At 35.3% G+C, this 22,688-nt stretch overlaps 4 protein-coding genes across 4 annotated transcripts; 1 reads left to right on the top strand and 3 right to left on the bottom strand.

Annotated features, from left to right (window-relative positions):
* Positions 1–4,486: 4,486 nt before the first annotated feature.
* On the top strand, positions 4,487–8,981 carry MONOS_14226 (putative fatty acyl-CoA synthetase; the record flags this gene model as incomplete). The annotated part of the gene is made up of 8 exons (XM_067867010.1): positions 4,487–4,648; positions 4,718–4,963; positions 5,018–5,151; positions 5,239–5,746; positions 5,937–6,087; positions 6,336–6,682; positions 7,074–7,533; positions 7,727–8,981. 8 exons carry the CDS (start codon positions 4,487–4,489, stop codon positions 8,389–8,391), a joined length of 2,673 nt encoding a protein of 890 aa, XP_067731623.1. The 3' UTR covers positions 8,392–8,981.
* A 3-nt stretch (positions 8,982–8,984) lies between these two features.
* Positions 8,985–10,349, bottom strand: MONOS_14227 (Vacuolar protein sorting 22 (Vps22)). Its single transcript, XM_067867011.1, has 3 exons — positions 10,293–10,349; positions 9,622–10,233; positions 8,985–9,553 (listed from the first exon to the last, which is right to left on the bottom strand). The coding sequence occupies exons 1-3, from the start codon at positions 10,318–10,320 to the stop codon at positions 9,264–9,266; spliced, it is 930 nt and encodes a 309-aa protein (XP_067731622.1). The 5' UTR covers positions 10,321–10,349; the 3' UTR covers positions 8,985–9,263.
* On the bottom strand, positions 10,349–11,067 carry MONOS_14228 (Translation initiation factor 4E). The gene is made up of 2 exons (XM_067867012.1): positions 10,909–11,067; positions 10,349–10,831 (listed from the first exon to the last, which is right to left on the bottom strand). Exons 1-2 carry the CDS (start codon positions 11,052–11,054, stop codon positions 10,432–10,434), a joined length of 546 nt encoding a protein of 181 aa, XP_067731621.1. The 5' UTR covers positions 11,055–11,067; the 3' UTR covers positions 10,349–10,431.
* Positions 11,068–14,019: 2,952 nt separating this feature from the next.
* On the bottom strand, positions 14,020–21,075 carry MONOS_17272 (uncharacterized protein; the record flags this gene model as incomplete). Its single annotated transcript, XM_067870176.1, has 4 exons — positions 14,020–15,704; positions 15,824–17,890; positions 17,969–19,683; positions 19,751–21,075. The coding sequence occupies 4 exons, from the start codon at positions 21,073–21,075 to the stop codon at positions 14,020–14,022; spliced, it is 6,792 nt and encodes a 2,263-aa protein (XP_067731620.1).
* Between the last annotated feature and the right edge of the window lie 1,613 nt (positions 21,076–22,688).

Genomic DNA, 22,688 nt, shown 5'->3' with positions numbered 1-22,688 from the left:
AAAAATGGATCCAAGCAGTTTGGTGATAAGCCCAGATTTATTGAAAACATCCCCCTTCTTCGCTTCTTCTCTTCCGTTTTTTCTTCTGCCATCTCTTTTCGGTTCCTCATCGAGGTTCATGCTCAGATCGTTGTGTGTTTCCGATTTCTCCTCTCAACTTCTGCTTCCATCAGTTGCTCCACCTGACTGGCAAATTCTCAATTGATCAGATGCAACAAAAACAAACTCTTCGGCTCCTTTTGGCTGGCTGACAAGCAAGACAAGTCAGGTTGTGATGTTCCTGATGATATTGGGCAATTTCTTTGATTTCATTCAAATGCTGCTCTTCATCCAATTTCTTATCAAATATGAAAACATCAATATTATCAAAATCGAAAAAGAAAAGCACACTCCCAAATACCAATGACTGTCCAACGTCAACAAATGCCTTTTCCACTTCTTTCTGAATTTTCTCTTTTTCCTCTTTCTTCAACGCAACTTCCAGAAGACAAGGCATGCACATTGAAATTTATTCATTGGAGACTGTGTTTCCAAACAACAAGCAGCATCCATAAAGGTCAAAAAAAGAAGAGTTTCGTTTCTCTATTCTTTCGTCTCATTTTCATCAACAATCATCTTTTCGATTTTTTTCAAAAAATTAATCCAATCGAAAACCATCAAAAATGGATTATTCAGCATTCACTTCAAGATTTAATGACATTCAGCATTACTCATCAACAAACACCCAGTTTCCATCGAAAGTTTATTTTCTGCAATCATTCCTTCGATGAAATTAAACGGATCGATTGAGAAGGGAAATAATAATTCGCCCTCATCCATCTCTTTTTCAAATACAATCAGTTCTCCTTTTTCTGATTCTGTTTATTTTCAGTATCATCTTCCATTTCAGATAACAACACTGTAAAACTTCATTAAAAATACACGAATTTCACATTTATTAAATCAAAAAGGGAAAACGAGAAAACTTGTAATCTTTTACACAATTGGTAATTTGGAATTCAACATTCAGTTGTTTCATTAAAATCCGCTTTCATTCAATTAGTTAAAATGGAATGTTCAAATTGCATAACAAAGTGTTTCAAAAATCAAAATATTACTATAATGGCACAACGAAAATAATTCAAGGAAAAAAAAAAAATACAGAAAAAGAGTTAATTTTATGAACTTTATAGAAACACATGAAAAAGAACTGGATACTGGATAATTTTGATATGATGTTAGTCACCTTCACTTTTCAACTTATTCATAACATTTATCCGTTCAATAAAGGATCTGGAATTCAAAATTTGCAACTGATGAAAACGTGAGGAAGCAAATAGAAAGATAAAATATATAATTCTTCTTGAGAGAAGTTTTATCCTTTTACAGATTATTGAAATGAATGCTCTGAATTGGTCATTTGATGCATACTTCTTCTTCTTCGAATTCTTGCTCTTCTTCTTTTGGGTCAATTCTCCAAAGCATTCTCGAACAACAAACTGACAAAAAGAAGAAGATATCCAGATACAGAAATGCAAGAAGAAGAAAACGAAAAAGTGAAAAGCACTTTTATTTTCTGTTTTTTTTCATCTTTTTTCGAACTGGCTTAAATACATAAAACGATAATGCAGGAGATATTTCTCGATTAAGCAGATAATCCTGAGCTTGTAGCCAGAATGCATGCACTTGAAAACAAAGAAAAAAAACAAGAAGTTAGTGAAAGACAGAATGATAAAGAAAGGGAATGAGGAAACAAAAATGGAGATTATGAAGAAATAAAAAAATATGATTTGACAACAAAGAAGTGAAGCAAAGAAAGAGATCAAGATTTGAATAATATCATTATCTGAAGTTCAGATATTCCAGATTTGTTTTGCTGGTGTTGTTGAACCGCAATTCTCGAATGGAAATTGGTGATGCTGTTGCCATTGAAGAACACATCATTTCCTCTTCCATTGGCGGCTGTGTTATCATCTAATAAGCAGAAAGTGATGAATATTTTCCCACTCATCCAAGAATAAGTTGAAATAAAATAGATGGTAGCACCTCCATCATACCATGAACTTGTCAATTTATTGTTCATAAACTGGCAATCATTGATTAAAAATTGATTTGGTTTGCTTCCTGGAGGATTATAAAATGTCAAAGAGCCGGTGGAATCGCCCCCTGTATTTGCGAAATATTTGCATTTCGAAAACAGGAATTGACCGTTTGATGGAAAATTTCCAATATCAAAATGCCAACCAGTTCCAATTGTATTTATTGTCGAACATCTTTCAACTCTGTTATCTGAGAATGTCCATACAGAACTGGATTGTGGCCAGCCAACATAAGCAACACCTGCATTTGCAGCTGAACAACTTGTGAAATTGGATTTTGCAATGTTGACATTTTATAAATATCTGCAAAATAACGCTCCGCCATATTCATTTGTTGAACAATTGAGAAATGAACAAGATGTAATTACAAGATTTGCATTCGTGCAAGAAACACAAAGTGCACCTCCAAAGTTATTCCCTCCATTTGAATCATTCCATTCGCACCACTCAAAGCAATGGTTATTCACATCAAACGAAGTCAATCTTCCAGGTGATTTTCTTTGGGTTTCAGTTCCAACATGAACCATAGGAGCATTTGATGAAGAGCGTGTTTGGTGAAGAAAAGAGGCATCGAAAGCAGAGAGAGAAGTGGATGGGCTGTTGAGGTTGGGGAAGATGGCACCATTGATTGATAAATATGAGTATTAGAAGAGAGAGAAAACGTTACCAAAAGAATGAAGATAAGAAGAAGAAGAAGAAAAGGAATGCACGTTAATAATTTGCTGCGCTTCATTAGCACACTTTTGCGTTATTTGTATATAGGACAATGATATTTTTCAGAGCTTTTCAATTTCCCTTTATGAAGTTATTCAACCAAATAATAATCGCACCATCTGTATTTTTTTCGAAATAAACACAAAAATATAAGTGAAACAAACCTATAACTCGCAAATTTATCCTTTATTTTGTCTTTGAAGCTCATTTTGCTGTTATTTTGTCACATTTTCAATTAATATCAAAAAGATCTAAGCTGCTGAAAAGATTGAATTCAAAATTCTTCAAAAACAACACCAAATGAACCAATCAGTAATTTTGAAAGATGAAATATAATTTTTCAATACTTTTTCAGGACGGATTTCAGCGTTAATATGAATAAACTATCTTTACTTAAAATAAACCGACTTTATTTGAAATAAACCCACTTTATATGAATAAAACTGGCTTATTTGAATTGAAGAAGTTTATTCAAATTTCTTCTATTTATTTTTTAAAAAAGAAATGAACAATTTAAAATCATCAAAGAAGGAAAAGATAATTTCTGTTGACATCTAATGAATATCAATGAAAAGTCATTTTTGTCGTTGTCTTTCTTTTAACCAAATAAATCTTAGATTTGCTTCTGTTGTAAGGTTTTTTAATCTTTTGTCACAAAATCATGTTTCTTTTCAAATGCTACAAAAGTCCACTATTCTCGCAAATAAATGAAATACACTTCTTTTAATTTTTTACAGCAATCCATTTTCCAGTTTAATTCATCATTTCATAATCACGTTGTTTGCATGTACATAAAAATCTAAATAGATCGTTAAGTAAACAAATCAGAGGTCCCTAAATTTAGGTGGAAATTTTTTACAATTATAACAATAATAATAAAAAAAGAAATTGGTTCATAATTATAAAGAAAAAAAGAAAGAAAAAGAAATGACAAAAGTATATCAGAAACGGAACAATGTCTCATCAACGACTTAGAAATCCAAGTCATATCAGTGGATTGACAGATTAATTTATTGTTTCTTTTCATCATTCAGATCATGATTATTTCTTTTCAAGTCCATGCATCACAAAAATACACACCATTAAAAAGTTCAGAATTGCAAAATTCTTGTATTCACATTCTTTCTTAAATTGATTCTATCTTCAAAAAGGCCTTCATTGAATAAATAGAAATAACAGACATTTTTATTTTTTGTTAAAAACAGAGTAAACTTTGATAAATAAAAAAAAAACATAATGTACTGGTCATCGGAGACCTTACTGCACTAAAGCTAATGCATGAATATCATGCAAAGCAGCAGAAAGGCACTATGATTGAACCATTTAAAACTTCCTTTTCGATCAAATATCAACCCTGACTTTATCCCAATACCATCACTTAAAAAATCAAAGAAAATGACTTACTGCACATTTTCCAAACTTTTCTCTGTGATTTTGCGAAAAGCCAAGATGCAGATCGTCAGATCATCTTTTATTCTCAAAATGCGAGTTTAAATGCGTACCGACAACAATGAGTTATTAAAACAATGCTACATAGAAACAAATCACATTTTTCTTCTTGATTTTTATTGTTATCAAAAAAGTGAATTCTAAATCAAGAATTCTTGTGACTTTTCAAATTTTAGTTGAAGATCTTAATGATATATTTTATATATTTTTGACTCAATCGGGGATTTTTTGTTTTGTTGAACGAAATGGCTTTTGTTCAGCAAGCGTTATACAATGTCGAAATTGCGCCGCCCGCCAATGATTCTGAATCTGGAATTTATAGGAGAAATGGCACAGAGAAAGATTTTTTATATACAATTACACCAGAAGTTCATACAATTGCTGATTTGTGGGATTATTCAATGAAGGTATTTTTTGTAAATTGTGAATAAATAATCTGTCTATTTTTTTCAATAAATTTGTTTGTATTTTGAAAGACAAATGGATTAAACAAATGCATGGGAACACCAACAATTGTGAATTCAAATAAAGTCAGTTATCTGTGGCAAACATACAATGAAGTTTATCAGCGAATTCTTTCTGTTGGAAGGTCCTTTAGGGCATTGTTTAATTTAAAAAAATCTGACAGAATAGGTCTGTATGGACCAAACTGCCCTGAAATTGTAATCGTTACAACAGCAGCCCATTTGGAAAGTTGGATCAGCGTTGCACTATACGACGCGGTTTTAAAATTATAAATATATTTTATGATGTTTTATATTAATCATTTCTTTTAGTATGGCCCAAATTCAGCGAAATTTATTGTTACAAATTCTGATATGACTGTTTGTTGTTGTACTCCTCAAAATTTGGAAGCAACACTTGATATTGCAAGAGATTGCGAATGTCTTCGATCCATTGTTGTTTTTGAGTTTGTATTTGAAAATGCTTTTCATTTTCAGAAATGAATTCTTTATCCAAATCTATAAATATTTATGTGATAAAAATATTTATTCAGCAAGGCAACGCAATTTACTCCTGGAAGAACCCATCTAACCGAATCTTCATCATCTCTTTCATCTTCATCTTCTGATTCCAAATTAACAGACGAAGAGATCGCAAGAAATGTTCGAGGATCAACAGCTCGATTAGTTGATTCTAATGATCCTTTATCAGCTCCACTTCCACGTTCAGAAGTTGATATAAAAAATGCAAAGCAGAAAAACAAAGAAGATTTGGAGTCTGAAGGCAGCAAGCCTGAAACTGCGGAAGAAGCGACTCATGCAAAAGTTAAAGTTTACTACCTCTCCGATTTGGAAGAGTACGGAAAGAAACTGACAGAAGCGTATATTAAGCAAAAAAAAGAATCTGAATCTTCGTCAACAGCCTCTTCTTCTGCTGCTGCTTCTTCTGAACAGAATTTGATAAACCCGAACTACAAGGGAGACAGAGACGATTTCACACACCCAGTTCCTGAGGATATCGCAGCGATCGTATACACTTCAGGAACAACTTCCAATCCAAAGGTTTGTAGTGAAGAGAGAGAGAGAGAGAGAAAAGAGAATAAATACTGTTTTATTGTATATTTACAATTGGATGATAGTTTATTTTTGTTCGTTTTTGAAGAATTTTAAATAAAAATCTTAGTTTAAGTAAAATGTATATAAATTAATTCTTTTTTATTCATGATGCATATATTCATTCTCGTTCTGTTAGGGTGTTATTTTGACTCACTCCAACATCATTGCTTCTATCTGCAGTGCATACAATGGAGGGCTCCGCTTTGGCCCTGAAGATGTTCACATTTCATTCCTCCCACTTGCACACGGATTTGAATGGGCTCTTCAAACACTCCTGCTGTTTTCTGGTTTGTTTCTCTTTTTCTTTCTCTCTCTCTTTCTCTTTCTCTCTCTCTCTCTCTCTCTCTCTCTCTTTCTCTCTCTTTCTCTCTCTCTCTCTCTCTCTCTCTCTCTCTCTTTCTCTCTCTTTCACTTTCTCTCTTTCACTTTCTCTCTTTCATTATTATTTTTCTTTTTCTTCTTCTTTATTTTTTATTTTAATTTAATTAACATTATCTCCCTTCCTTTTCAACATTGCCCAATTCAAACCCAACAGGATCTTCCATCGGCTTCTATCGTGGCAACCCTCGTCTTTTGACTGACGATGCTGCTGTCGTTCGCCCCACGTTCATTGTCGGCACGCCCCGTGTCTTTGAGCGTGTCAGGCAGGCCATCACAACACAAGTCAAAAACTCGTTTTTCCACAAGCGCTGGCTGTTTTCTTGGGCTTTTTCATCCCGTTTGAAGGCGATTCGCTCGATTTCTGAGGAAAAATGGCTGAAGACGATGAAGCCGCCAAAGGGGATTTTGGATGACATTGTGTTCAAGTCGACAAGAGCTGTGTTTGGCGGCAGAGTGAAATGGATCTTCTCATTGGGTGCTCCACTTTCGCCTTCTCTTCAGGTATTTATTTTATTTTATTGTTCTATTTATTTATTTATTTATTTTAAATTGTGATGGGAAATGTTGATGCATTTGTTATGTTTTTGATGTCTCGTTGTTTCTTCTTCTTCTTCTTCTTCTTCTTCTTCTTCTTCTTTTTCTTCTTTTTTCTTCTTCTTCTTCTTCTTCTTCTTCTTCTTCTTCTTCTTCTTCTTCTTCTTCTTCTTCTTCTTCTTCTTCTTCTTCTTCTTCTTCTTCTTCTTCTTCTTCTTCTTCTTCTTCTTCTTCTTCTTCATTTGCACCTTACAAAACATTATTTTTTTATTCTAATGACAAATACAATCAATCTATCTATCATTCGTTCATTCATTCATTCATTCATTCATTCATTCCTCCATCCATCCATCCCTAGGAATTCCTCTCAGTAGTCTTCTGCATTCCCATTGTGTCTGGATATGGCCTGACAGAAACCACCACAGGGACTGCCTATGTGCCTGCTGGCTGGCCCCTCCGCCTCTCATCTGTTGGCCCGCTCTGCACAGCCAACGAGATGAAGCTGGTGTCTGTGGAAGAGATGAACTACTTTGCACAGCCGAAGAAGGAGAACAAGGAGAACAGCAGTGGAAGCGAGCCGACTGTTCCTTCTTCTTCTTCCTCCTCCTCCTCCTCCTCTTCTTCTTCTTCTTCTGTGTTCTGCCCCTGTGGCGAGATTCTTCTGAGGGGGCCGAATTTGTTCAAGGGCTACTGGAAGAACGAAGAAGCCACAAATGAGGCGATTGATGCAGATGGATGGCTGCACACAGGAGATATTGGAATGATCGATGCAACTCCGGTGAATATCACAGCTACTTATGCTAATCCAAAGGGATCATGTTTGTTAAACTTTGTTTTTCTTTGAATTATTTTTGATTATTGTTATTATTATATCCTTTATTTTCATATGTGAAATTAAATCTTTTTTTTAAAAATGTTTTTATCTGTTTCTTCTTCTTTTTCTTTCTTTCTTTCTTTCTTTCTTTCTTTCTTTCTTTCGTTTCCTTTCCTTTTCTTTCCATTCCATCCCAGCCAACGCCACCATAGCCAAGCCGTACAACTTCCTCTCCATCATCGACCGCAAGAAGAACATCTTCAAGATGTCGCAAGGAGAATACGTGTGTCCTGAGCAAGTGGAACAGACATTTGAAGAATCTTCTCCACTCACCTCGCAAATGTGGGTGTATGGCTCTCCGTTTGACTCAAAGCTGGTTGCGGTTGTGGTCATCGACGAGGCAGCAGCGAAGAAGTGGGCTGCAGACAATTCGTTCAAGACGGAGGTGGCAAAGAGGATGAAGGAGATTGAGATGGAGAGAGGAAACAGACAGACAGCGAGTGATGATTCTTCTTCTTCTGCATCTGCATCTTCAACTGCTACTTCTTCCTCTTCCTCTTCTTCCTCCTCCTCCTCTCCATCAGCAGCTCCAGTGCAGACAATCACATATGCCGAAGCGCTTCTCAGCATACCTTCAGCCAAAAGCAAGCTGAAGACGTATCTTTTGGAAGAGTACGGCAAAATCCTTACAGAAAAGAAGATGCCTCATTTCCATCGCATTTTTGGGGTGATTTTGGAGGCGGCTCCGTTCACAGTGGAAAACCAGCTGTTGTCGCCGACGATGAAGTTGAAGCGATTTGCGCTGAGGCAAAAATACGGGGATCAGATTGAGGATCTTATGCAGCAGTTGAACAAAGCATAAGAAGGGGAGAAAGATAGAGGAGAAAGAGGAGAAAGAGAAAGAAAGAGGGAAGAAGGGGGGAATAAGTTTAAAAGGAAGAAAGAAAGATGGAGAAAGAGAAAAAGGTTTTGGATTTAGAATAGTTTTATATTTGTTGGTTGTATGCTTTTTTTGTTAGAAAATAATAGATATTAAGTATCGCCATCACTGTAAAATGAAATAGATCAAACAGTTGACAACAACTTGTCTTATGTCTCTTCGAAATGATTTTGAATCTTCACACAAAAAATTTTTTGATAATGTTGACGTAGTTTACAGTTCTATTTTTTTTTTTATTTATTTAGATTTTCTGATCTTTCATTGCAGTGGTATTATTTTTTTATTTCTAAATATTTCCTCATCATTTTTTAAATTCGATGAGCTTAATCACTCGTTTTATTATATTTTACAAAAGAAAATAAATGCACATATTTTCATTGATTCGCTAAAAAAGTTTAGACGGGAATTCGCTTTTCTTTTATTTTCTTTTTTAATGATCTTTTGATTTTCTTTCAAAAGTCATTCAAGTCAAACAAAAAAGTTAAATCTCTTCATGTAAAAATATAAAAAAAAAATTTTCTTTTTATTTATTCTTCTTCAAATTCCTTTGTTTTGTTGAAAAAAATCAGAGATGTGCAAGATGCTTTTGTATGAATGCTGGAGATTCTTTCCGACAAAATAAATAAAAATGCAATTAGTAAAAGATTATTGCTTTCCAATTTTTGGAAACAATTTTAATTAATCTTATTCAATTTTTTGAAAGAAATAAAGGAGTAAATATTCAGAAAATCTAACAAAATTACCTCAAAAATAGACACATTTACAATTTTTAAAAAACAGATCTTTGAATAGAATCAAGTTGTTCTTTTGCGCGGAGGCGGGGGAGGAGGCGTCCTTCTAATTGCAGATGATGATGAAGATGCAGACATTGACGCTGAAGGTGAAGTGGAAGGCGACGAAGAAGATGAAGATGAAGATGAAGATGGAGTGGAAGAAGAAGAAGCTCTTTCCTGTTCGTATCCTTCATCGCTGCTCACTGTCTCCTCGCCAATCTCCAAGGTACCGTCCAGACCCATTCGAAGCAGCCCAACAACCCAATAGAGCATCTCTCCTGTTGGGCTCTGCTCGTCTATCATAACGGTCCCTTTAAGAAATAGCATATTTTCGTAAAAAATTATTTTATTAATAAAAAAAGTCTTTAATAAAAAAAACCTTCTTTCATCATATCTCCCAAAGAGCGATCTATACGTTCTTCATCCCATTTCAATTGTTGGATTGCGGTTTTTTTTGTAAAGCGACCGCAGTTCCGTTGAGCTAATTCGAGTATCAACTTTTGATCCATGTTGAGTTCATTAGGCACTGTGTGAATAAGAGTTTGTTTTCCAATTCTATGGACGCAAAATCCACTTCGTAAAATATTTAATTTTCCTATAGCTCTAACAATATCGTCATTTGAGATGGAATTTTTCTGATTACGCAAATCTTCCACTCTTCGTTTAAGCTCTGATATTTCAATGATTCCTCCATTATGATTTCTTGTACTGATACAAACATCAACAATTTGCACAGAAAGTTCATAATAAAAATCTCCAATTCCGAGTAGTTCAGCCCACATCCCTTTTGACGAAGTTAAAGGATCTATTCCAACACTTCTGCAAAGGTTGTGAAATTTTAAACGAAATTCTGGTCTTTTAGCGATCTCATCTTTGTGTTCAATTGCAAATTTTTTCATCGATTCTTTAAACGCATCAAGTTGTTCTTTTAAAAATTGTAATCGTTTTGCACGATTTTCAGCAGCTTTCTTTTCCTGAGCCGCTCTGACATCTAAAAGGAAATAATTAAAATTAATTATATTTATTAAGTTACAAGTGAAAATGTTAAACTTCTTCCCAAAACTCCCCCTCTGTACATTGACAATAACAAGCAAAAAATATGATCATAACCATCATTGAACGTGTTTATTATTTTTCATTGTAAAAAGAAAAGAAAAAAATAATGAAAAAGAACATCATCACTTTTGCGCTATTTGCTATGAGAAGTATATGCAAAGGCTATTGTTTTAGAAATATTACTTCTGTTTCTTTCAGGAAGACTTTTACTTACAACTTCTGTCAAAACGCTTTGTAATTTCTCTCTATCCGTATTTTGTTTTAGCCAAAGTTCGATGGTCAATTTACTTGCAGTATAAACGACTCCGCTAATCTTTTCTGGTTCGGGTAGAAGATCTCCAATGGTAAGCATCAAAATTTCCAAATACACGTGTTCTAATATAGCCTGTGAATTAATTGTTCTTATTGTCAATGAAAGAGTTTCTCCATTAATATTTTCAGGATCTTCCCAAGCAGGAGATATTTCTGAACGAAATAAATAGTATGCTGCTTTCTGTGGAAGTATTGATGATTGTGGTACGTTACAAATTATTCTGCGTTGAAAATATTGTTCATATATTTTTTTTCAGAAATGTTGAGTTTAAAACAGAAAAACAAAAAGTTACAATACTCCCAGAACCCTTCAACAGTTGAAAAGGTTTTTAAACGATAAAATGAAGCCATCCATTCTTTTTCTGTTGGTGCCTTTTTAACAGGGTGTCTATAAAAGAACGTCCATTCAAAATGAAGCGGATGTTCTTTTTTATCGTGAATCATTAAATATTATGTAAATTGTGATCAAAAATTTTTTACGCTGAACTATTCTTGATGTTTTATTTATTTGAAAATCAACAAAAAACGTTATTGACGTTGAGGTAATTTCATTTTCATAATAAATAATATTATTTAGTTCTCAGTGTTGTCAAAAAAAATAAATATCTTTCATGATAACAAAGTGATTTTGATGATTTTTGAAATAAAAAAATTTATCGAATGTGTGATAATTGTTGAAATCATAACTTTTTTGCAAATGTCAAAATTTTTTGAAAAGTTCCTTTTGTTTAATTCGCTAATAAAAAAAAAATTTCATTATTCGATCAAATATCTGTTCCTTCTTACGAAACGTCACAAAATTGGAAATACAAACATTGTCAAGATTTTGTTTTCATAACAGCAAAATTTGGTGAGTGGAAATAGAAATTTGATCGAAATAGGAAATTTTAATTTTATTTGAAAATTAAACAAAAGGAACTTTTCAAAAAAATTTAGACAAATGTTGATTTTTAAAAGGTTATTTATCTTTTTAAAGAAAACTTGCATTTTTATGGAAAAGCATCACAATTTTTTGAAAAAGCAATGCTTGAGATGAATACAAGAAAATATTTTAAGAAAATGGTTTTTTAACTTTTTAACATTAACATGAATATATAAAAAATTGTTTTTCCAAAAGTTTAATTGAAAACACTTGATATCAAAAATAATAAGGGCAATGATTTTATCTTGACATTTTTTCTTTATCTAGACCTTTTTCTTTTTTGTCATGTTTTTAGCTTTACACAAGCCTGTGATTAATAAAAAATAACCAGAAATGTTTGAAATATTTGAATTTCCTTATTCTGTATTTTTTTTTTCAATATTTCATGTTTTGCAAAAAGATCGAGGATAATAATAATTTTATGTCTTGATCATTGACTTGCTGCTTTTCCAGCAAATATTTTTTATTAAAAGTTTTATGCTTTTATATCATAATACATCGTTTCTTTTTTATATGATTTAGTTGTTTTATGCTTTCTCAACTTGTTTTTTTTACATTTATTCTCATTTCACACATTTTTTCAAAAAACACGATTTTAAGGACACATATGAATTTGTTTTGAAATTTATTGAAATGATAAATAAACATTATAAAAATAAAACGATTCTTGTATGTTAAAAAGATAATTTATTTGTGAGTGTTTGGTAATTTGAAACACAAAAAAATGATATATACTTGCTTTTCAGTTCAAATTCTTGAAAAGTTCCTTTTCATTTCAATGCTTGATGCAAATAAACGATAAATAAGACTTTATATATTTTTTTTCATTTTTATAAAATTTGACACAAACACTTGTTTATATAAAAAAACGTGTTTTAAGCAAAAACAGTGAAATGAGAAAAAAATGTCAAAAATTAAATTGAAAAAGTTAGAAACAATAAAAAATAAAAATTTATGAATGTGGAATTATGATGTTGTGGCTAAAAACGTTCAGGAGAAAACATTCACCTTATCACCAGTATGTCATCGATCTGGGTACAAAAATAAAAAAAATAATAACAATTTATATGAACAAAAAATTTTCAAAATATTTAATAACAGAAAGTTGTAAAAAATTATGATAAAATTATTTGTTTATTTATTTTTTGTTTCAAACCTTTGCTAAGCTCGAAAAAAGCTTCAAAAAGTTTCAAAAAAAAGGGTTGAGATAAAATTTTGAAGTCAAAATAAAATATGCTCCCTATATATTTATTCAAAACATACAAGGGTAAAATATTTTGTTGTCATAACTTTTTTCAGGATGTTGATAATAGAATAGTCTTTTATCAATAACTGAAAATTATCATTCATATGTCAAATGTCCAACAATTATATATATATATGTATATAAAGTTTGAAGTGCACATATTTCATAACTATTTTCGATGATTTCATATATTTTCATTATGAATAAATAATAATTCAAAATAAAAATTTTAACCAAAAATTTTGACAGAAAAAATATTATTTCAACAATATTCGCACACTTGAAATTATATCCTCCTTAAGAAAAAAACCACCATTTCACTTTTGTCATGCCCAAATTTGAAATTCCATTTCGAAGTTTTTATTATGTTTTAAAAAAAAAATGTTTCTTTTCGAGTTTTTACAAAGATTCTTCTTATCTGCAACACTGAAAGATTTTTTGTTCAAATCAAAAGATTTTGTTAATATCAAATTTCTAAAACAATTATTTGTGAAAAAATGACTTCTTTCAGAACTATTTCATGTGATAATTGTTGTGAATTAACAAATTATACAACATTTCATATTATCATATGAAAAAGTTTCAAATGTTCTTTCATCTTCAGATCTTCACTAAATATCTTCATGTACTTATAAAACAAACTGTTGTTTGAATGAAGATAATTTAATATTTTCATTTTGGATTTTCAGTTAATGAAAAAAAAAAGTTCTTGTCCAGAGGGAAAAAAAAAGGTTTGAAAATTTTTATTTTCCATCAAATGATTTGAAAAACATAAAATTATCATCATGCATATTATAAATTAATTTAATGAAAATAAAAACATCATTACTATTCATGTTGAATTTTTACACATGTGCAAAAGATATCTTCCATAAACAACAGAATTTGAGCTTCGGCTCTTCGATGATTACATAAAAATGATGTTCATTTTCTCGGAAATGATTTGATGTATGACAACACACATATTGGATTGAATTAAGCATCTAGCTAAATAATAAAAAATAGCTCATGAAGTACATTTACAGATGAGTAATGAAATTGCTCGTTGATCCCTTTCGAAAACAACAGACAGTTAACGAACAGTTAAAATCATATTTCTATTGTTTATAAAATTTCCATCTATTTGAGCATAACAACATCATTTATCGAACGTGAATATAAAAAACTGAAAACTTCTTTCATTCCATTACCTCATTTCCCATAAAATTTCTTGCATTTTTGTCAATTGCGCTTCATAAATTTCATGTTGAAACAGTTAAAGCATTACTAATACATTTTTCAGTTCCACTTTCATCTCCATCTGAATCCTCTTCCAGATCAGCAGCATCAGAAATTGTGAAAATTACTGCTCCAGCTGGAAATAACTGAATTAATTCTCTCTTTATATCGCTTAGCTTCGGCCTGTTTTCATCTTTCTGTTCGATGCAGCACTTTGTCAATTGTAATAGCTTTGACTCACACAAAATTTCCATCTTTGGCCTTTCTCCTTTCACAATCTTATCTCCAGCAATCACAGCCTCATACTCTCCAAACGGGATATCCAATGTTAAACATTCCCAAAGCATAATCCCAATCGAGAATGCAACAGATTCTTTTGTTGCCTCCATTTTCTTGTGGATCAATAACTCTGGCGCTTTCCACCTCAAGCACTCCTTCCAATTATCATCCTCATCCTCAAATGCAGACGAAGGTGGTGAGTCTGAGAATCTCTCGCTCTTCAATGTTATATTTGACGAAGACGAAATGATAGAAAATGAAGAGATGGATGACGAGTCTGAATCATCTGAAGAGAAATCCGAGTGCATCACAATGCAGATGACCATATGCTCGGAGAAAAGAACAATATGCGGACTCAGATTTGCCAGTGATTGAAGTGGAATTTCCATTTCATCAAACGAATGAAGTGCTCCATTCGCCACCCAGAACAAGACCTGGGCAGCTGTTTGCTCCCTCTCCTGCAAACTTCCAATTGCCATCTCCTTCTTCTCGTTCCTCCCATGAAGCAACATGAACAACGAATCCCTCAGATCCACAATCAGTTTCTCGTGTGGAGATGAGCAGGCCATTGCATCCACCAGATTCGACATTGATGAGGTGGTTGGACACAGATCCTCCCCTCGAACAAATGTTGAAACTGAATCAGTTGTTGAAGTGGATGAAATTGATGGAGATGGTGTTCTCTTCCTTATCTCTTCTTCTTCATCTTTCTCCAGCACCCATTCTGGAATCTTGTCTGAGTCCTTTCCTAAAATGTATTCAGTCGATCCACTTTCAGATAGAAGATGTTCTGATGACTCTGAGTGCCCCAAGCTTTTCTCATACACCCTCTTCTTGATCCTCTCTTCATTCTTCTTCTCGGCCTCCCTCTCTGCTCTCCTCCATTGCTCCTCAGGTGACATCTCCATTGTTACCATCTCAATTAGTTTCGGATCTTTTCTCACTGAATCGTTCACAATCTCTCTCAGATCTTTGTTTTCATTCTTTGCCCTTCTCCATCGAATAGCGAGAACAATTGACACAATCAGAATAATCAAAAACAACACAGCAAATATAGCAATCACAATAAACAACCAATAAGATTTACCTTCTTTTCCCCCTTCAGCAATTCTATCATCTCCTTTGGCCTTAATTTCACTTCCATTCTTCAGAATGAAAGACTCAGTTGATGAAGGAGAATCAACTTTTCCAAACAGAATGCACATGCTCACTTCTGTCTCGTCTCTCACTTTCTCCAATTCTGAAGATGAAATAACTGAATGAATTTCATTCTCTGACACATAGCTTTCTTCATCAATTTCCTTTCTCACTATTTCCTCTTCGTCCCCATTTTTTATGCTAATCTTCACAGACAAATCACATGGCAGAAGCAGCTTCCCATGAATGATCAACTCCAATTCACCTGATGGCTGGGTTGTTTTCTTCACATCTTCAAGAATTGCAATAAAAAGGGAGATGCTCTTTCAGCTGCAATCCCTCCCAATCTGCATCCCTCATCCAATATCCAAAGTGAAGAATTATCTTTCAATCCATCTCCCCCTTTCACACTCACAACATTCAATTTGCCATTCCCTGTGCAGATCACATTCCTTCGAACTGATGGATATTCCTCAATGGATGGACTGTTGTTCTCAAACTTTCCATTTTCAATTACAAAACTGCCTCCATTCATCCACAACCCACCTGCTTTGCTATTTCTGATTGTTGTTTCCCTCATCTCCACTTTGCTGTTTTCAATATCAGCCAATGATCCATTCCACCCACAGATCTCCTTTCTGTTCATTTTCCCATTTCTTTTCCTTTTCCATTCTCCATTCGTTTCTCCATCAAACACGCATGCCTCAATCCTCGCTGCTCTACTTTCTCTTATCTGGACCATGCTTCCTTTATCCTTCGAATTCGTGCATTTGCCAAATGAGCAATTCAGAACACTCACATCTTTTTCTGCTCCTTCAATCTTCATTGCACTTCCTCCTTTCAACAATGAAATATTACTGGCTGCTATTTCTTTCATCTCCACTTTCGCTTTGCCTCCCACCACAACCACATCGCCTTCACATTCAATGTTTGTGATGATCGTCTCAGCCACTACCACTTTTGACTCTTCACAAAATGAAAGCACTGATGCTGATAAATGAAGATTCCTGAATGCTGTTTCTGATATCTTCAACTCTCCGCTTTTCACATTCGCAACTGAACTGTTCAATTTCAACTCAATTGCTGAAGAGAATTCACATTTTTGCATCTCCATTGAACCATTCTTCACTTTTATGAGATAATTGTGAGTTGACTCAAATCCATCTTCAAACTGGTATGAGCATCTTTCCACAGAACGTTCATTCATAAACTCCATGATGCAATCCTTCTCAAATGATTTCTCAATCTTTGAGTTCAATCTCACAATCGTTTGTGATTTCTTGAATGACCTCACAACCAGATCTACAATCACACATTCTCCAGAAAGAGTTCCTTCCTCATCAATTAGAATCACGTTTATTACTCCTTCCTGGATGTGATCAACCCCGCAGTTAATGCTGAGGCATGGATTGCTTTGAGCTCCACACCTTCTGCCGTCAGTTCCTGTTGAATTCAGAAACACCTGTGCGGAATAATAGAATGTGATTAATGGAATCAGATCTGTATCAGTTTCATTCTCCGAATCGTTCCCACAGATGGAGTTGTTTGAGTTCAGAGATTCCTGATTGAAGTTCAGAGCGAACAGTGTTTCATTGATCTGATGAGCAATTGAGTAGCATCTGATGAATATGTCTTTCCCCACAAATGCTTCATTTTCATAAAATAAGACATTGACGATCTTGAATTTCAGAGGTGGAATCTGTGTTTCATCAGCATAATTCGCATTTTCCTCGGCTCCATCAATTAACAGCCCTCCACCTCGCCCTGATTGAGTTGAGCATTTGCACATCGAAAATGAGCTGCTATTAACTTTCAAAACAGATTCTTCACTCTTCACCGCTACTTTCATTCCTCCACCTTCCAAGCTTGAAGCACTCTTACAACTAGATATTGCACACTCATCTATTATGCATTCAAGTACAAAATCAAATGATCCCACATCAATAACACTTGCTCTGCTTCCCTCATTTGTGATATTTGTAAACGAACAACCGACAACTTTCAAAGCAGGTTTGTTGTAGTTTGAATGAAAAAGAGAACATCCATTCATCTGGCTATCGCCTAACCCAGAAATAAGACTTCCATCTGTTACTCCGATATTTGTGATCTTCACATTCTCGACAATTACATCGATCACTTCTGGAGTGAAAGCAATGAATCCTTTCAATTCATTGATCCCATTCAGTGTGCATCTCTGGATCAAAACATTTCCTCCTTTCACTATCATCATGCAATATCCTGCTGTCTCTGTGATCCCCGTCAATGAACCAAATGAGCAGTCCACAAAAGACAAGTTTGCATTTGCTCCCGATGATTCAATAAATACTTTATGATGGGTTGTGATGGTTGGTTTGGTGAATAACACATTCACAAATGACAGGCTCACATTCGATGATATCATTGAACCATCATCCAATTCATTTTCATCTTCATCACTTATGATCAAAGCTGTCCCTTTCTTTGTCCCTTCAATCACCACTTTTGGTTACTCTAAAATTTATGATGAAATAAAAGAAAATGAAATGGAATGGCTCAACAGCCCTGATCCCACAATACTGATGTGTGTTTCCCCTTCTCCAAGTGTTGAATATCTCAGTGATATCAGATGGTCAATCGATGAACATGGTGCTTCTGAAAACCCACACCCACTGAAGTCCTCTCCTTTCTCCTTCGAAACAAACCCATCCCCACTCCAATTCGACCACAAATACACAACAAGTGGAATCACATATCCCTCCTCTCCTGTCATCTTCCTCTCCCATCCACACAATTCATCCAATAAACCCAACTCCTCTGAACTCATCTCCCATTTGAAGTTCTCTTTGTTCACAATCTCACTCAGATCCCATCCTGAAAGAAACACATTCTTCCCTTTCCAGGCATTGCATCCTTCGAATATCATTCCTTCAAGCACAGCTGATCCCATTTCTTCTGCAAATCTCACAAACATCCCTCCTCCGATTCCTCTTCCTCCTTCCTCAAGATCTTCTCTTGGCACTTCACACCCTGAATATTTCACATTTTTCATTTCCATCCTCCCTCCCTTCCCCACTGATATCTTCATTCCTCCCCCTTTCATCCCACTTCCTCCTGAACATGTTGATGAAAAATTGCAGTTTTCAACATTTGCTCTCTCTCCAGCTTTTATTTCCACATTCAAGCATCCTCCGCCATTCCCACCAGCCACTTCCACTTCACAAACTCTGCTGTTCTTTATATCCAGTTCTGTTCCATTTTTCATCGTTATTGGTGATATTCCATTCATTGTCATTCTCACTTCCTCTTCTATCACAAATCCATCAACAATCAGCTCTCCTCCTGTCTGGTCAATAATGCTGTATCCAATCATCCCATTTGTCAGTGCATTTTCTGCAAATGAAATGGAGCAGTTTGAGATTGTGAGCGTTGACAGTGATGAATAAATAAGTGCTTTTCTTGCGTTTTTCAGAGGAGAATTCACAAAGAAAGTGATATAGCTGACTGAAAGCGAACTTGTGCACTCAATAAACCTTTCTTTGTTTGTTGATCCTTCATCACTCACCTCCACTCTCGTTCCCTCTTCTTTCCCACATACACTCACCTCAAATGAAGCCACTTTCACTTCACTTTTAATTGATGATTCAGAAACAACTTCGATTTTATGAATGTTGATGTTCGCTCTCTGGCTCACGCAATAGTCAATTGTCAGACACCCAAACTTCTCGAATCCACATCGGCTGTGATCCAATGACCATTTTCCACTCCCATCAACAATCAGCTTTGATCCCATTGAACACAAATACACAAACAGCGGAATCACTTCGTCTTCATTCCCATTCTCATTCCCACTCAACTCCAAAACATCTGTTGGAATGGCTCTTGCATCAAATAGTGCAAATGATGTTGCATTCACTTTTGACTCAAGCAATATCCCTGTGTTGCAACTAACAAACACATCCTTCCCATACATTGCGATGTTATCTGCGTCAACTGAAAACTTCGCACCGCTCTCTATTTTCAATCCACAATCTCTGCTCCCCATCTCAACCATCATTCCTCCGCCCCTCCCTTCTCTTTCTCCCAAACCATTCGCTTCACATCCGTCAATCACACTCGTCCCATTCACTACCACACTTCCTTCTCCATTCACACTTGCATGTATCCCTCCTCCTCTTCCACAGCAGCTGCACCCTTTGATATTGCATCCTTCAATCACAATTATCCCATTCTTTCCCTCACCTCTTTCTGTCCCAACTTCCACATCCATCCATCCATCCTCCATCTCCATTTCTCTTTTCAACGTTGCTCACATTGCATCCCACACACACAACAACATCCACCCCACTTGCAAACTCAAACAACGAGTGCGCTCCAAATAGTGAACTTTCTTCAATCACAAATCTCTCCATTTTTAGCTTTCTTCCAATTACGCTGACAAAGCTGTATCCGATTGCATCACCTTCTGTATTCTCTGAAGAGCAACAAACAGAACAGTCTGTGAGTGTGAGAAGTGTTGAGTTGGATGAAATCAGTGATGTTACCCCTTCCAGCTCTGTTGGAATGGTAAAGCTGATGTTTTCCATTTTGCATGTGCTCTGGACCTCAATAAGACAAGAAGATTCAAAACTCTCTGGAGTTTTCACGCTCACTCTCATCCCTTTTGTGGAACACGAAGTCTCCCATTCATATTCACCAGCCATGGCAACCACTTCCGCAAGCTCAAATCCTGAATCCAATTCGATCTTCTTGTTTGTGTCTGGATATCTCACCTGCGCTGCATGGGTGATTGTGGCACACGGATAATAATCAAACCCACAGAACCACGAGTCGTATCCACCCAGTTCATCCTTTATCTTCCCCGTATGTGCTGCACTTGCATATCTGTCCAGAAATACATTCAGTGGGAATAGCCCCATTGTTGTGTCACTCCGATCATATCCCACCAACTCGTTGAATTTCGATTTATCATGTTGGACATTCAGCTTTTCTGTTGTTATTCCCCAGTTCTCAGAATCTTTCCCATTCACAAACAGATAATTTCCTCCTAATGAGGCAGAACACCCTGAAAAGTCAACTGACACAATCGAGAAGTCAATCGAGTTGTCAGCCAGATACAGCATCATCCCTCCTCCATATCCACTGCATTTGCATCTGTTGAATTTTGTTGTTTCGCTTTCTGGTGTTGATGAAGTCCCTGCTCGCAACTTGCTTGAAGACGATGATAAATCAACCTTGATCCCACCACCATTCCCATCCTCGCACTCACAATCTTCGATTGTCACATTCTTGACCATAAATGTCTCCCCTTCCTTCACACTCTTTGCCACAACCACCCCATCTCCTTCAGTCAACTTCACATCCTTCACAGCCAATTTCGCAAGCATGCTCTCTCCTGATGTTGTGGCTTTCAAAAAAAGTTCTGATGAAGACGACGACAATGAAGAAGGAGATAAAACCGGTTCAGAGAACAAGGGTTTTGAGACATTCATATTTATGATCTCCACATCATTCATCGATAGCTGTGAGAGCGAAACCACAAACACTGATGATGACATCACATTTTCTCCTATATTACTCGTGATGATCATATCCTTCAGCGAGAGTGACCCACTCACATCAGACACCACAACCACACTCGGAGAAGGATTTGCATTTGAGTTGCAATCAACTTTCAAATGACACATTCCCAGTTGTCCCGTTGTTACACTGAACAGTGCTCCTGACGAAGATGGAGCAGAAAGTGCTCCTGTTTCAATCGAACTTGTTTCCCTTCCTTTCCCAACTATAGAAATCTTCTTTGCTCCAATATCAATTGTTGTCATCTCATTTTTGTGATTTCCTTCCATTAGAGTAATTGATAAGCTTATCAGTATCTCACACATCTCAAAGGCCCTATTCACTGTTTTGCACGGATATGACTCGTTAGCTCCACACAGCTCATTCAAGTCATTCCCATCCACAGAAACAAAAATTGTTTTATCTTTCAGCCACATCCTCTTTTCAGTGTGCTGAAATAACCAGCTGTTTTCTGTATTATTATATCCAAAGCATACTCTCTGTTCGTCTGTATTTGTGGTGTAGCATTCTTTGAATGGATTTCCAGAAAACTTAAAAATGTCATAATGATCATAAAATTGAACATCTTGTCCATAAGTGGGATTGGCGGAGCATTTGCATTCATGAAAGAACAAAAAATAACAGTAAGTTATATCATTTTGAGTTGTTTGCCTGAATGGGTAAAACTCCAATCCTCCTCCATGCGATAAAGCAGAGCATGACAAAAACTGAAGACTTCTCATTTTGAATTGTGTAATTGGAATATTAGCACAGCGCATACCTCCACCCCCTGTGCTTGATAGAGAACATGAAGTGAAACTGCAGTCAAACATACACGCACTCTCCCCTTCTCCACTTTCTGTTCCGATACAATTTGTCCCGGAAACCAGAAAATTATCAAGATAAATCCCTCCTCCTCTACTATTTTCTCTGCAATTCTGGAATTCGCAACTGCCAATACGAACACATGATGAAATCACATAAACAAAAACACCTCCTCCAGCATTGCTTTGAGCATTGCAAGAATTGAACGAGTTGTTCACAATCTCAACAGATTTGATACGAGCACACATAACTCCTCCTCCATCAAAAAAAGCACAGCAATCATTAAAAGTGCAATGAGAAACAAAAAGCTCTCCGTTTCCCAGATTATACATATAAACTGCCCCTCCACTTGATATTCCATCCAAAACAGAGTCATCTGTTCCTATTGTTTTTGATCCGTTCCATTCACACCAAATGAATGAATTAGCTTCATTGATTGTATCGTTCCTTCTCTCTGGATGTTGTTTATTGTCTTCTTGTCCAATGATTTCAATATTTTCAGTTCGGCAACAACCTACAAACGAGGCATTAGAAGCAGTCAAAGAAGTCAAGGGGTTGCTGAGAGAGGGAACAATTCCTCCATCATACACATCACATACATATAAAAATGAGCAACTGCTCATCAGGTACGAGGATTGATATAAGGGTTCGGCCAAATGAATTGAAATCGAAGGTTTTGTTGAAATGTTCAAAAATATCAGATCAGCAAGTGAAACACTCTCAATCAATGGAGAAGCCAGAAACGGGGGAGAGGAGACACAAAAGGAAGAAAAACACGAAAAACGGACAAAAAGGAGGCTTTTATTAGAAGCCTTGCTGACTTTGCCTTTTGATGAGAAAAGCGGAGAAATTTCGTTCGATAATGGATTTGATGATTGCAATGTGATATTCTCCAGCAATGCACAACTCCCATGCA

The sequence above is a fragment of the Monocercomonoides exilis genome (assembly GCF_001643675.1).
Source record: "Monocercomonoides exilis strain PA203 chromosome Unknown scaffold11-1913109, whole genome shotgun sequence".
NCBI lineage: Eukaryota > Preaxostyla > Oxymonadida > Polymastigidae > Monocercomonoides > Monocercomonoides exilis.
The sequence above is the reverse complement of the archived record's forward strand: the minus strand, read 5'-3'. Positions and strand labels throughout refer to the sequence as shown.